This window comes from Arachis duranensis, chromosome 1 (genome assembly GCF_000817695.3).
Source record: "Arachis duranensis cultivar V14167 chromosome 1, aradu.V14167.gnm2.J7QH, whole genome shotgun sequence".
Classification (NCBI taxonomy): Eukaryota; Viridiplantae; Streptophyta; class Magnoliopsida; order Fabales; family Fabaceae; genus Arachis; species Arachis duranensis.
Genome location: NC_029772.3, coordinates 89,682,032 through 89,695,629, shown reverse-complemented (window position 1 = coordinate 89,695,629; position 13,598 = coordinate 89,682,032). Strand labels below are relative to the sequence as shown.

The 13,598-nt window shown below is 30.9% G+C and overlaps 3 protein-coding genes across 3 annotated transcripts; 1 reads left to right on the top strand and 2 right to left on the bottom strand.

Moving 5' to 3' along the window:
* The first annotated feature begins 3,067 nt into the window (after nucleotides 1–3,067).
* LOC107496390 (uncharacterized) lies at nucleotides 3,068–4,368 on the top strand. The gene is made up of 3 exons (XM_016117643.3): nucleotides 3,068–3,272; nucleotides 3,368–3,568; nucleotides 4,175–4,368. Exons 1-3 carry the CDS (start codon nucleotides 3,162–3,164, stop codon nucleotides 4,208–4,210), a joined length of 348 nt encoding a protein of 115 aa, XP_015973129.1. The 5' UTR covers nucleotides 3,068–3,161; the 3' UTR covers nucleotides 4,211–4,368.
* Nucleotides 4,369–4,677: 309 nt separating this feature from the next.
* LOC107496374 (uncharacterized) lies at nucleotides 4,678–6,814 on the bottom strand. Its single transcript, XM_016117624.3, has 2 exons — nucleotides 5,625–6,814; nucleotides 4,678–5,025 (listed from the first exon to the last, which is right to left on the bottom strand). Exons 1-2 carry the CDS (start codon nucleotides 6,711–6,713, stop codon nucleotides 4,867–4,869), a joined length of 1,248 nt encoding a protein of 415 aa, XP_015973110.1. The 5' UTR covers nucleotides 6,714–6,814; the 3' UTR covers nucleotides 4,678–4,866.
* A 1,272-nt stretch (nucleotides 6,815–8,086) lies between these two features.
* Nucleotides 8,087–11,643, bottom strand: LOC107496381 (transcription factor bHLH35). The gene is made up of 5 exons (XM_016117634.3): nucleotides 11,497–11,643; nucleotides 11,251–11,419; nucleotides 10,839–11,108; nucleotides 10,491–10,661; nucleotides 8,087–8,725 (listed from the first exon to the last, which is right to left on the bottom strand). Exons 1-5 carry the CDS (start codon nucleotides 11,565–11,567, stop codon nucleotides 8,636–8,638), a joined length of 771 nt encoding a protein of 256 aa, XP_015973120.1. The 5' UTR covers nucleotides 11,568–11,643; the 3' UTR covers nucleotides 8,087–8,635.
* Between the last annotated feature and the right edge of the window lie 1,955 nt (nucleotides 11,644–13,598).

The window sequence follows — 13,598 nt, the reverse complement described above, 5'->3', positions numbered from 1 at the left end:
TAATGAAACGGAATCAACCCACATGATAAAGGAAGAAGACAACGCATCTGAAGGTCACATGATGAAAGAGGAGGATAGCACATTTGAAGCATCTCTCAACATTATTGCATAGTGACGTAAGCGCTTAGGTCATAGAGCACCAACAATGTAGCTGGTGCAAGATAATAAACAATGACGTAAGCAATGACGTCATAAGAAGGGTAAGGATGGGAATTGTCCATCAGACCCAACCATTATAAATAGCTTGCTTAGGCAATTGTAGAAGGCATCAAACAATAGAAAGCAGAAGGCTAAGAGTACTCATATGCTAGGAGAGCAAGGAGGAAGCGGCCGAGGTGATTCTATAGTTTGAAGAAGAATTCCCTTAGAAAAAACCAATTCTAAACTCCCCTCTGGAGTTAGTATCTACAATCTCCCCTCTGGAGATAAAAACATCTTATGTAAAATATTCTAAATAAAGGAAGTTTTTCTCCAGAAAGGTACGCCTTTATCCTAATCTCTTATTTATGAATTATTTAGAAAGTTTAGAATTGACGGAAGAATCTGATTATTATAGATTATCTGCTTTATTAGATAATGAAAAATAGGCTGTTCTAAAAACAGAATTAAACCTTAAATCAAATGAAAATTTTAATAAACAAAATCTTTTAAAAGAAGTTTTTAATAGAAAAAATATAATATACTACGGAAAAATTCAACTTGAAGCCCCTATAAAGATAAAATCTGCTAATGGAGAACTTGAAATAGCCTTGATAAATGCTGAAGAATTGAGTAAACAGATTGAGAAAATTAAGGATCAACAAAAAAGATCTAAAATTGGATGGATTCATATTAGTACTATACAAGTCTTAATCAAATCTACATATATGAAAGGAATTAATTCACCAATAAGCTTAGCAATCTGTGACAAAAGAATTACTGATGACCCAATTGATAAAATAATTAGAATTGTTCATGGAAACTTGGCAAACGTAAATGTTAAATTCAATGCCCATCTTGGATATGCTATACCTTTATCAACTGAAAATTTTGGAAGATCTATAAGTTTGGCTTATAAATTTCACAGAAAGAATCTAATGGAACAAGACGATGAACCATTTTCAATTACATATGCAATAAATTATGCTTTAACAAATAGTCATCATAGTATAATATTTAAAAACAGAGAAAGAATTTATGTCGATGAATTATTTCAGAAAATTGTAAAGACATAAATACCAAAATATAAAGCTATTGAAAACCCTGTTCTTTTACTAAAAGAACCATCCGGAAAATTAGTTTCATCGAATTTTCAAATAAGAGAATCCAAAATTAATAGCCCTTTAAGTTTATCTAAGTTAAAAATTAAAGAAGAAAATTTTGAAATAAAAGAATTAACAAAAAAGGTCGAAAAATTAAATGAAACCCTAAACACTAAGCTATGACAATAAATAAAGAGAAAATATATGTAACCTATCAAGACAAGAAACAAGAACTCTTTGAAAGAGAATCGATGATAGAATTTGCAGAAATTCTAAGATAAATAATGAAGTATACAAAGATTGAAAGACCAGAAAACAAAATAAAAAGAAAAAGGGCGAAAAAATTAAAAAGTAAAATAAAGGAATACAAAAGGGAATTAAATAATCTTCAGTTCGAAATTAATGACCTTATAATAAAAAGGATAGAAATAAGAACAAATATAAACAAGTTGGAGCTAAACTTAAAAAATTTATAAATGCCTGGAACACCATATTATGACTTAAAAGAATTAAAGCTGTTGAAAGAAAAAATGGAGAATGAAGTTGAAAAATTAAAAAGATATTTAGAAACAACAGAAAGTGTAGAAATAAAAGAAGTTTTGGAGGATTTGAAAAATTATATTAAAGAAAAAGACAAACAGATAAAAGATTTTATATACAATAATCAATATTATAAACTAAAACAAGATTGAAAAACTATAATCAGAATTAGTAATGCTCAATACTTTTGATTATGAAATTACAAATTATAAAGTACCACCAACCAAATTTATACAAATTATAAACTTATTCGAAGCAAAATATGAAGAGTTAATAATTTTGAAAAAGAAATTACATTTTTAAAAAATTAAAAAATTGGTATCAGAGCCAAGTTAACAATTAAGGGTAACACTTTCTCTTTAAGCAACATTTTTAATGACACGCTTTTTTAGCCACAAAAGGACAAAAATCTGTATAGGCACATCTGTACACTAGATGGCCCCGTTCTTAAATGTTTTTCCTTTGCAAACAACATTAATAAAGAATCTTTTACGGCAATGCTATTGTATGACCAAATTATTTTAATAATTAACTTAGTTCAATAAAAAAACGCATAGAAGAAGAAAAAAACAAATATTTTTAAACTTAATTAAAAAATAATTTTTTAAAATAATATTTTTTATTATTTATTGCTTAACTCATTAGCAGTGAAAATGATATGAATAATAAAAAATATTCATATTTTAAAAAAATATTAATATACTTAAAAAATGTCTGAAAATAGAAACATTTCCAATCCAATAGAAATGGAAAATGCAAAAAAAGATGTCACAAATTATAAGTATTATTTACAAAAAACATATATTTATGATTTCATCCAAAAATCATTTTAAATTTCTCCAACTATCAAGAGAGACTCCTACTGACTCCTAACATTAAAAATTCTTAAAAGTGGACCGATAATTGATTGTTTTGTTCACATTATAACAATTTTCGTGAGCAATTAATTGTCATGGGCTTTCAAAATCCAACTAGCGGATCAACAATTTTTTTAACATTTTATTCAGCCCATCATCCAATAAAGCTTAATCACACCACATATTTAATCAATTTTATTAAATTGTTAACACTCTATGGAACGAAACACGAGGCCTGTTCCCCACCTGTTGCTTTCAGCCTTTCTATCAACTCACCTGCTCTAATGACACAGGACTTGCGTGCACGTGTCGTAACTGCGTCCCGTCCACGTTGGATCCATACCTCTGGATGTCTAACTCTACGCATATCATAGAACTTCCCTAATTATTATTATTATTATTATTAAGATGTGCCAATATAGTAGTAAATAGTAATAGTACTATAGGCTTGTTTTGTGAAGAGAGATAGAGCTTATCCTTAACCTAATCTTTGACCCAGCGGTGTTTGGAGGTTGCAGCAGCAATGCCGACGCTGAACTTGTTCACCAACATCCCCGTCGACACCGTCGTTGCTTCCGACATTCTCAGAGACGCCACCAAAGCTGTTGCTAAGATAATCGGAAAACCCGAATCCGTTAAGAACACCTCTTCTCTTTTTCTTGTTTCTGCATTGCACACCTCTTGTTCGATGAAATTACTCTGAATCCCTCTGGGTTCTTTCTTTTGCAGTATGTGATGATACTGTTGAATGGGAGTGTCCCTATTGCGTTTGCTGGCTCTGAGGAGCCAGCTGCTTATGGTGAACTCATCTCCATTGGTGGCCTTGATCCTTCTGTTAATGGCAAACTAAGTTCCACCATTGCTGACATCCTGAAAACTAAGCTTTTCATTGATAGTTCCCGATTCTATATCAAGTTCTATGATGTTCAGGTCTATTCCTGCTTTCTTAATTCATATTTGCAAGTATTCGCTTTATTCTTATACCCCATGTCGATATTTCATAAGTTCCCTTCTTAATTTTACACCGTTGTCCAATCACATCTATTCTTTTTAAACTATCATGTACGCTGTCAATGTAAAATGATAGATAGTTTTACTGACTTATCATTATTTGATATTTCGTGTAAAACTGTTTTAATCTGGCAGCACATCTTATTATATATCCTTCCATTTATGATGGTATTTTTTTCCGTTATAATGCATGTAATTTAGTTCAATATTGAATTCGCAAAATTGTTTAGCAGTAGTAATAGCTTGCAATATCATACAGCATATGTGGCCTCTTTTTTCCTCTTAATCCTTACTCGTATAAGGTGCTACGTAACGTTTTCTTTTGTTTTCCAATTCTGGACTTAGAATTTGCTAAGGTAGATATATAAGTATAACACTAATCATGCTTGTTGGTCAACAATGGTAATGCCTATGAAAAAGAGATGCCTTTCCATGAAATAAACGGCATAGTTACAGCTTTTCTTTGTAACTTATTTTAAGCACATACATACTTGATCTAATTTTATTTGTTTTTTCTCTGTGCAGCGCTCATTCTTTGGGTTCAATGGCTCAACCTTCTAGATCAGACTAGTTGTGGGCTTGGACAGGGACAAAATCCGGCTAATGATCATTCTATCGACCGTGAAAAATCTGTTGTATGCATGATTGTAGTTAACCAATAAACTTGATATATAAATTGTGTAGGATTGTTAAACAATACAGTTGTCCTTTTTATGCCATTCATTCTGATATTTTAGAATTCATGCTTTACATTGAAATGAAAGTTGGAGTCTACTTGAGTACACTGTTAGTGTAGAACTAGGAGAAAAACACACATGACAAGCTAAATCACTTAATTACTTCTAAGCTTAAACCTTAATTCTCAATCCAATCTTAACCCCAACACCACCTTCGCTTCGTCGAAAATCCATGGACAGACTTTTGGATTCGACCCAGAAGCCACTACTCATGTAGAAGAGAATTCACACAAGCTTCCATTTGATCTCAGGCTAGATAAAGAAGAAAGAGGAATGCGATCAATCTCAAAATACAGCAAATTGCATATTTCAGCGCATACACATATCATCGCTTTAAATTTGCAAAGAGAACACAGCAAACATACAAATATCTTGGAAGAACGGTGAAATACAAGGGCCGCAGTCATACATGGGAACTTCCCTTTTGTAATCCATGTTTCAACGGAAGTTCAAGAAATTGCAAGAAAATCCTCCCTCATATCACCATCCATATTTTGCTTGTGTTTCAGCTTTGGTAAGCATACCCTTTGCGCGCCGCTCTGCGAGCTTCATTTCATTTTGTTTCATATCAAAATACAAGGAACCAATTTGATGCTTCCTCTTATGCAGCTTTGACGGCTTCCCTTTCGTTGATACAGGCTGCAACAGAACAATTAATACATACAAATTAGCATGGTACCAATACAACGGAGTTTCCATTGGAGTCGAGTAATATTTGAATCTGGAAACAGTAAAACACCAGCCACTATATCTATAATTTAAAACATTGTCCATCATCATCCCCATTAAATTTGTTTTCTAGGAGAGCCCTATAATTCATGGCTTTTACTTATCACAAGGAAGTTCAGAGTTTTCTCAAGTAAGTTTTTGTTCTATATTCCCTGATTGTAAACCAAAAGACCAGCCCTATATTGAGCTATTGACTACTCTCTTCTGTCTCTAATCATCCATTTTCGAGTGCCAGAGATTTAAACTGACAAGTGACCATGATATCCGCATTTCCACATGCACCAGGGTTTGATGAGACAAACAAACTATTACATAGAATAGCTATGTCATATATATGAAATTCAACATTTTCAACTCAATCAAAACTCTTAACATTAACATGTCCTATATATGAAGTACCATACCATCACAAAAGATAACAGCTTTATACCATGAATTTCGATCCAAAGTTCCGAACAAATCTAAGGGAATTTACTACAAAAGATGCACAAGCAGGCAAAGAGTAGTACCTGATAAGAGGGTCCAAAAGCTATCCCAGTGAGCTTGACCTGATCCTCTCTTGGCCGGTTCTTGATCAACTCATCCTGCTTCACCTCTATGATTTCCGAGGGAATCTCATTCCTTCCTCTCTTCTTCGGAAATATCGCCGCACTCTCGGCAGGCCCAGATGCCAGCGGCTCTGCAGTCACTGAAGCTGACGACCCATTACTCCAATTATTCCCATAATCAGCATATGCACCATAATTTGCATAGGCACCATCACCATTTCCATAACCAGCAGTTCCAGGAACCCCATCCTCTGGCTGAAAACCCGAACTTTGATCATAACCAGCACCATAACCGCCATAACTAGCACCACCATCCATGTAATAACTTGACCCTGCATTCTGGTCACTCCCATATTGATAACCGCTGTAACTCTCATAATTCACACAACCAGCTGAATTTTGATCAACAACAACACCGCCATCCGAAACACCAGAACTTGAAGGCATAGCTGGTTCTGGCTCCGGTTCCGGTTCAGATGCTGGCGCCTCCGTCTCGATGATGGATCTACGGCCGGAACCAGAACTGGATTGGACGCCTAGGGTGGCGGAGTTGCGGGGCGCCGGAATGCTGGATAAGAATGACTTCACCGATGGAGCTTGAATTGAAGACGCCATTTTTCTTCTTCGGTTTCGTTCTTCTTCTTCGTCTTCATCATCGTCATCGTCGGGTGCGGAAGGTCTAGAGATGGGGATAGTTGGAGGCCTGAATTGAACCACCTTTTTGGGTTGTGGTTGTGGTGGTTGGATTTGGGATTTAGGTTTAGGGAGAGAAGTGAAAAGGGAAGAGCTTCCGGTGAATTTGGAGGAAGAGGGTGCAGACGTGTCGTCGTTGTCATGGATTGCGGTAACTGAATGTTGATTCGGCTGAGGAAGAGATTGAAACAGCGAAGAAGAAGAAGATTTGGGTTGAGGAAGAGAAGAGAAAAGAGAGGAGACAGCGCTGCTGGAAGACGACGTCGTTTTGGAGGGAACAGCTGCGGTTAGTTTCTGCTGTTGTTGCTCATCTTCTTCTTCGTCTGAAGAAGCGTAGCTCGCTAACAGAGAATCCATGATTGAATTAGGGGTTAGGGATTTGCAATTATCAATTAGGAATTACGGATTTTGAGATGAACAATTTCAACATCCAAACCCTATATTTGCTTCTTCTTTTCCTTTTCTTTTTTAACTTAAGTGAAATATATGTATTTGGGCCATATATTGGATCATGGGAAAATTATTGTAAGGAGAAAGGCCCAAACCCGAATAACCACTCTGGACATAAAAATAAGTCCAAACTTGCTGTTTGTAATATCCTCATCTTGTGAAAAAAAAAAATGCGAGAGGTCTTAGCTCAGGTGTAAACCATATGTTTCTTAATATGCTGTATTTAAATTTGAATCTATAGGAATTTTTCAGTATTGTGAGTGTGTTGTGGTAGAAAACCAAAAAAAATAAAAAAGAAGTGAGTTTTTTACTTTTTATTATTTCATCTGATGGATTATCAAAATTCAAATATAAAATCACATGAAATTTTAAATTAGTTTTTTATCTCTAAATAAAATTAATTTCATCAATGTATGTAATATTCACATGTATGATGAAGACATTTTCTTTTGCCTTGAAAATTTTGTGTGTATTCTGAGAATAAATGAATGTTGTTACTCTTGTGTCATTTAAGTTGTAAGTTTAAAATGAACTTCTATTTTATTAGCATTTCTAAAATTTAAATTAGAAATAATAATGAACCTAAAATACTAATTAATTTATTAAAAAATTATTCTTTCTCGTAAATCTATTTTGCCATACACTTTAATATTGGAGAAGTTTCAGTATTATAATTCGGTGGATATTCTAATAAAAATTTTATAATTGTATTAATACAAAAATATTTTATTTTGATTATTAAGTAATAAAATTGTAAAATTTGATTTTTATAGAACATGACTAAACAAATAAATCGCACTTTTTAAACAAAAGACATTGCGAGAAGATTTTTGACATGCTCCTGAAAATAGTTGTCTTATAATTTTTGTAAAAAAAAATCGTCTGTTGGATTTATACAAAAATATTTCATTTTGACTATTAAATAATAAATGGTAAAATTTAACTTTTATAGGTTATAAAAGTGTTATTTTTATTCAGAACGTGACTAAATAAATAAATCACACTTTTTAAACAAAAGACATTAAGAGAAGATTTTTGATATCTTCGTGGAAATAGTTGCCTTATATTTTTGTAAAAAAATAAAAAAAAATCGTCTGTTGGCTCAAAACCAAACATAGCATACATGTCATGTGAAGTAGAAAAAAAAAGCTGCTCTAATTCAGGTAGGAAGAGAGAAAAAAGAAAAAAGAAAAAAATAAAGTGAAAGGGATATGGCAAAGTGCAAATTTCATGATTATAGGTGTATGCAAAATGGGGTTCACAAAGTTTGGACAGTGAAAGAGCACAAACAAAAGCAGCAAACATATTATTCATATCTTCACTAAATAGTAAATACAACAATTAGTGGGAAATATCCTAAAAATTCACAATTCACCCCCACATTTCTTCGTTCATCAAGTACACCCAACACCTCATGACTCACGAAGATTAATATAAAGGATAAAATACAGAAATAGTAATACAAAGATGTGTATGTTCCTGTGAATATAATAAATTAATAACTAAGATGTAGATATAAGGGATAAGATATGAATATAATGACTAATAAAACTTACGTGCAGTTGTCTTTATATGAAGTTGATATCGAAAATCGTTATATAATTTAATAAATTTAATTAAATTATTATCTAACAATTGACTAACAATTTTGCGACCTTTATCTAAACATTTTTTATTATAGTCTTCATATATAAAAATATTTATCCAGATAGTCATCTTTAATGTGTATGAAATAGCTCGTTATAGGTAGTGCTTGTATTTATTCCACTCCAATTAATCTGAAATGATTATAATAACTTAATTAACCCTCTAATTAATTCATCATCAAATCAGATGCTCATTGGGCTTTGGGGATCATTAAGAGCTGCAATGGCTGTTTGGATCCTTATCTGCAGATGATCTTTTTCTTCTTCATCTGCCTGAGAAAACACAACCACACAAATTAAACAAAGCAACAAAAACGCCTAGCTTAATTAATAATTAATTATGTTAATTTTCAGCCTCATATGCTCTAGATAATTAACATGAGGCCACAAATTAAAACTTTATAAATGCTACTCCAGCTAGCTACCTAGCATTGGATTCTATTAATTATCGTTCCTAATCAGCCTGGTCAATTAGTGAATAGTGATTAGTAGTACAGAACCTTGTTTAATTTTAATTTTTGGCTTAATTATGTTTGAATAAGACTGCTAATTGATGTGATATTAATACTTAGCCTGTAGTAATAATAGAGGCACTACTCATATAAAGATGTGTAAAATGTTTTTTTTGTAAAGATGTTTTTCAGTAATTAAAATTTAACATATATAATAATTAAATTATGTTAATTTTGTCAAAATTAGACTAGACAAATTGATTTAACAAAAAAAATGGTGAATCAAATCTTAAAATGGTCTAAATTAATATTATTTTTTTATAAAAAATAATTACAATACCCTTATTATAGAGAATGATTAAAATACTCTTATTATATATATATTAATTTTAAAAATTCTAAATTCTAATCCTACCATAGAAAAATAAAAGACTAAAATTTAAAATTCTCAAAATTAATATATATAATAGAAGTATTTTAGTCATTTTCTATAATAGGGTATTGTAGTCATTTTCTATAAAAATAAATATTAATTTAGATCAGTTTAAGAATTGATTCACTATTTTTCGGTCAAATCAATTTGTCTAACATAATTTTGACAAAAATAACACGATTTAATTGATTATATGTATTAAATTTTAATTATTAAAAAATATCTTTATAAAAAGATGTTTTTAACGTTTTTATTTAAATGGCTCTCATATTATTATTCGTAAGAAATAATCCACAGAAAGATTTAAATAAGTCACTTAAATTATTGTGACAGTGAAATGCAGTGGAAGGTTCCTATTATTTTTATGAATACAAAAACGTGTCTCAAAAATTCAGAAATAGCACCGCGTGGAGACTGGTAAATTAAATCTATCAGAAATTCCAAATGAGAAACACGTTTTATAACATTCTTATTATTTTCTATCTATTCTTAATATATCCATATATAGGAAATTTTATATATTTGATAAGAGTTGCATTTTGCCCCACTCACAGTTACAGGGAAACGTGTGTACGAAGTTGTGAAATTAATATAGAAGTTGGACTTCAAATTCTTTTATGAACCCAGTGAATTTTACCTAAAATTATGAAAAAGCAATAATATTGATCATGGATGGGTCCTCTCCCTGATCTCCTCAACCATAAAATCCATACTCATTCCCTTAATTGTATTTTCACTTTATTAAAGTGATTCATCAATTTAATTAACAGTTTTCTAGAGATATATATTTTTTCTTCCAAATTAAAAAAAAAGAAAAGTAATTAATTAAGTAAGACAAACTCTTGGACTTAGTAACTTTTAATAATTTTTAGTCATTTGATCAGTAAAATAAATACTAAATTATTTTTAACAAATAAATTTTATTAATTTATATGTACAAATTTTAAAAAATATAAATACAAATGATTTTAATTTATGTGTATAAATTATAATAAATATCAATAAATTATATATTTATTTTGTACAAAATTATTATAAATATAAATACAAATTATTATTAACTAAATACTAATTAAAATAATAATAATATCTGTTTGTTAGTGGTGTAACATTATTCAATAATTAATCTGATTTACTTAATTAGAAAACTGACCTCAACAAAGAGCGTCTCGGAGAGTGTGCCTGAGAAAGAAGTAATATTAGCAGTGATGATCTTGAGCTTTAAAGATTCAAAGACCTCACACAGTTTCACCATTGTATCTGTTCTTTTGCTGCATGTCAAGCTCACCACAAATATCTTCTCTCCCTTGTATGTTACCCTCAGCTGCCAATTCATCCATATAAATCTCATCATCATCATTATTAATTATGTATTACTATATCAAAAATACTTAGTAACAAAAAAAATTACACAAAATAATCAAAATTCGTTTTATTTAATATTTATTAATTTTAAAAATAAATTCTTACTATTTTTTTTTTATCGAAAATATATACTTACATCAATGAGTTCAATAGGAAAATAGTTGATGTTATTTCTTGAGGAAGAAGAAGCTGAGGTATCAAAGAGAAGGTTATCGGGTCTCTTCTTCTTAGATCTGAGAAGAACGGGAAGATCCTGTTCAAAATCGTAGTCTCCTGCTGCTGCAATAATTGGATTCTTGAGCTTCTCAGATTCAAGCTCCATTATCTCATCTTGGATCCTTTTCTCTTGTTCATGCAAGTGCTCTATGTAATCAATTGCATCCTTTATGATTGATGCCTTATCCATCTATGTAATAATAACTTCATCTTAGTTATATCTCATCATTAATTAACCACTACTAATCACTCATTGAAATTTAAAGATCTGAAAGATTATCTTATTTAGCATTCATTTAAATAATTAAGTTTCTATTGAAGAATTTATATACCTTGGTGATGTTGGGAACCACTGCCCTAAGTGCAAAGAGTCTTTCATTGAGCTTCTTCCTCCTATTTCTCTCGGAGACAATGTTCTTATTAGATGCCGCCGATGAAGCTCCGCCGTCCGGAGAGCTTGAATCGTAGTAGCCGCCGGAGAAGGCCTCATCCAATTGCCAGCTGTGTCAATTAACAAATTAAATAACATTAGAACATTATTATAAGGTAGTATGATTTGATTGTATTAGTTGACTTACCTGTCCAACTCTTGGGTTTGGAGGAACATGTTGGTCTCCCAGTAATTCTTGTAATCCTCACAGTCCTCCATACCCCAGTTTGGTTTCTTTTCTGTATATGTTTCATAAAATATTATGTACGTGTTTGAAGTTGGGTGGTACTAAGAGCACCGTGCCACATATATATACACACACACAAATAGTCAAACAAATATTAATATGTATTATATCATTTTCTACATACACACGTGAAATTAAAGGAGGTTAAGGGAATGATTGTGTTAACAACTTAACATGTTGTACGGGTGGTTCATAGAAGCATCCTAAAATAGAGCGTCAAACATATACTTTAGTCTTTGCGGCCGCGTTCTTTCACACTATCCCTCTATATATCATTTTTCAGAAAAATAAAATATTAATTTAAATAATTTAAAATTATCTTATTTAATATTTATTAATTATGAGGTGTGCATAGCCCAGGTGATGAAATCGGGTTTGATGTGATTCAATCCGACCCGAAATATATACCGGATCTATTTATTAGACCTGAACCCGACTTTAGATCTGATGAAACCTATACACTTTCGGATCACGATTATACCGGATGAAAATCGGGCTATTAACATTATATTACCTTGATACCTTCTTATAAACTAGCATGCGAAAATATCCAAATTTCCAATACTCCAATCATTATTTGACATGGTAAAATTTATTTAGAAAAATATAACAAGAACCAACTCTTCTCTAAAATTAAAGTATAATCATAATCAATACTAATATTGTCTAATAATACTAAATATTTAAATCAATACAAATAACACAATATTATGCATTAATTAGTCTAAAATCTTATGCATTTTAAAGATAAAATATTAATTTATAGTCTTATAATAACTAATAACACAAAATATTAAGGTTTACAATACTTAAATTCTACATCAGAATAGCCATCATTCATAACTAATAACACAAAATATTAATTGTATATGATGATCGGGTCACCAGTCGAGTGATTCGAGTCATGACCCAGATTCAATCCGAAATAATAATCGAGTCTATTTTTTAGACTCTTACTCAATAAAATTACACCAAATTAATCTCTAAAGTGTTTAAAGCTGGCCGGGCCGGCCATGGACACCCCTAATGCATGCATGTTTCACTTCATTCTTAGGCTCACACTTGATTTGTTGTTTAGGGGTTTGTGCATGTTACTTGTGCGAAATCTATTTGGACCACAAATTAACTGCTGGAAATTAATATAACATTATTCACACTTCACCATGCATACACGATGCAGCTCATATATAGCAATTATATACACCAAATCTCAGCCACAATTTAATATGAACATTAATTATGAATCCTACGATACCATATATATTAATAATTGAAATTTAATGTCAACAATTTTGAAACAAAAACTTCATTTAAAATTAAACAAATAAATAAATAACATAGTAATAGTATGTACTATGTAGTGCTCGTGGTGCTACACGTTTTGGTCAGTAAATTCTTCATCGACGTGTCTCAAAGTTTGACTTAAGCTTTATGAATCAACACAACAGCCATCCACCCTTGTTTTTCTATCAACAATTAATATGTACAACTCACTTTGTTCATTTATGTCTTTCAAAAGCATTTTCTAACAATACATAGTCTTGTTTTGTCGTCAATTGCAATGGCATGTTTGTGGAAAAAACTACCAAACATATTCATGCACTTTATAAATACTGACAAAATTTATAAATTAAAAAAATCAATTTTATATTTATAAAAAATAAGTTTTGTATGATAAAATTATCCAAATCCAATGTACCTAGTCTTGTTTTGTCGTCAATAACAATACGATCTTTGTGTGTACACGATTTCATTCAATTCTGAACTTGACCTGAATCCAAAACACATTTTTGAGAGATTTGGATTTATTATTTTTATTTAATATTATTTTCAGACTGAATTTGAATAATATTTGGTACAGACTCGGTTTGGCCTATACTAATGTCACGTTCTATATCTAAAATATATATTTTCAGTAAAATTAATGTTTTTATATTATATAATATTATTTTTGTTTTAGAATAATTTATTTTAATATAATATTATATTATAATTTATTTGTT

Bases quoted from the DNA above. Each gene is read 5' to 3' on its own strand.
- LOC107496390 (XM_016117643.3), top strand. From the start codon at position 3,162: ATGCCGACGCTGAACTTGTTCACCAACATCCCCGTCGACACCGTCGTT. The intron at 3,273-3,367 runs GTTAAGAACACC...TTTCTTTTGCAG, and splicing joins TAATCGGAAAACCCGAATCC to TATGTGATGATACTGTTGAA. The intron at 3,569-4,174 runs GTCTATTCCTGC...TTCTCTGTGCAG, and splicing joins TCAAGTTCTATGATGTTCAG to CGCTCATTCTTTGGGTTCAA.
- LOC107496374 (XM_016117624.3), bottom strand. From the start codon at position 6,713: ATGGATTCTCTGTTAGCGAGCTACGCTTCTTCAGACGAAGAAGAAGAT. The intron at 5,026-5,624 runs GTACTACTCTTT...GTTCTGTTGCAG, and splicing joins CTTTTGGACCCTCTTATCAG to CCTGTATCAACGAAAGGGAA.
- LOC107496381 (XM_016117634.3), bottom strand. From the start codon at position 11,567: ATGGAGGACTGTGAGGATTACAAGAATTACTGGGAGACCAACATGTTC. The intron at 11,109-11,250 runs GTATATAAATTC...ATTATTACATAG, and splicing joins TGGTTCCCAACATCACCAAG to ATGGATAAGGCATCAATCAT. The intron at 8,726-10,490 runs GTCAGTTTTCTA...GTGTTTTCTCAG, and splicing joins CCGAGACGCTCTTTGTTGAG to GCAGATGAAGAAGAAAAAGA.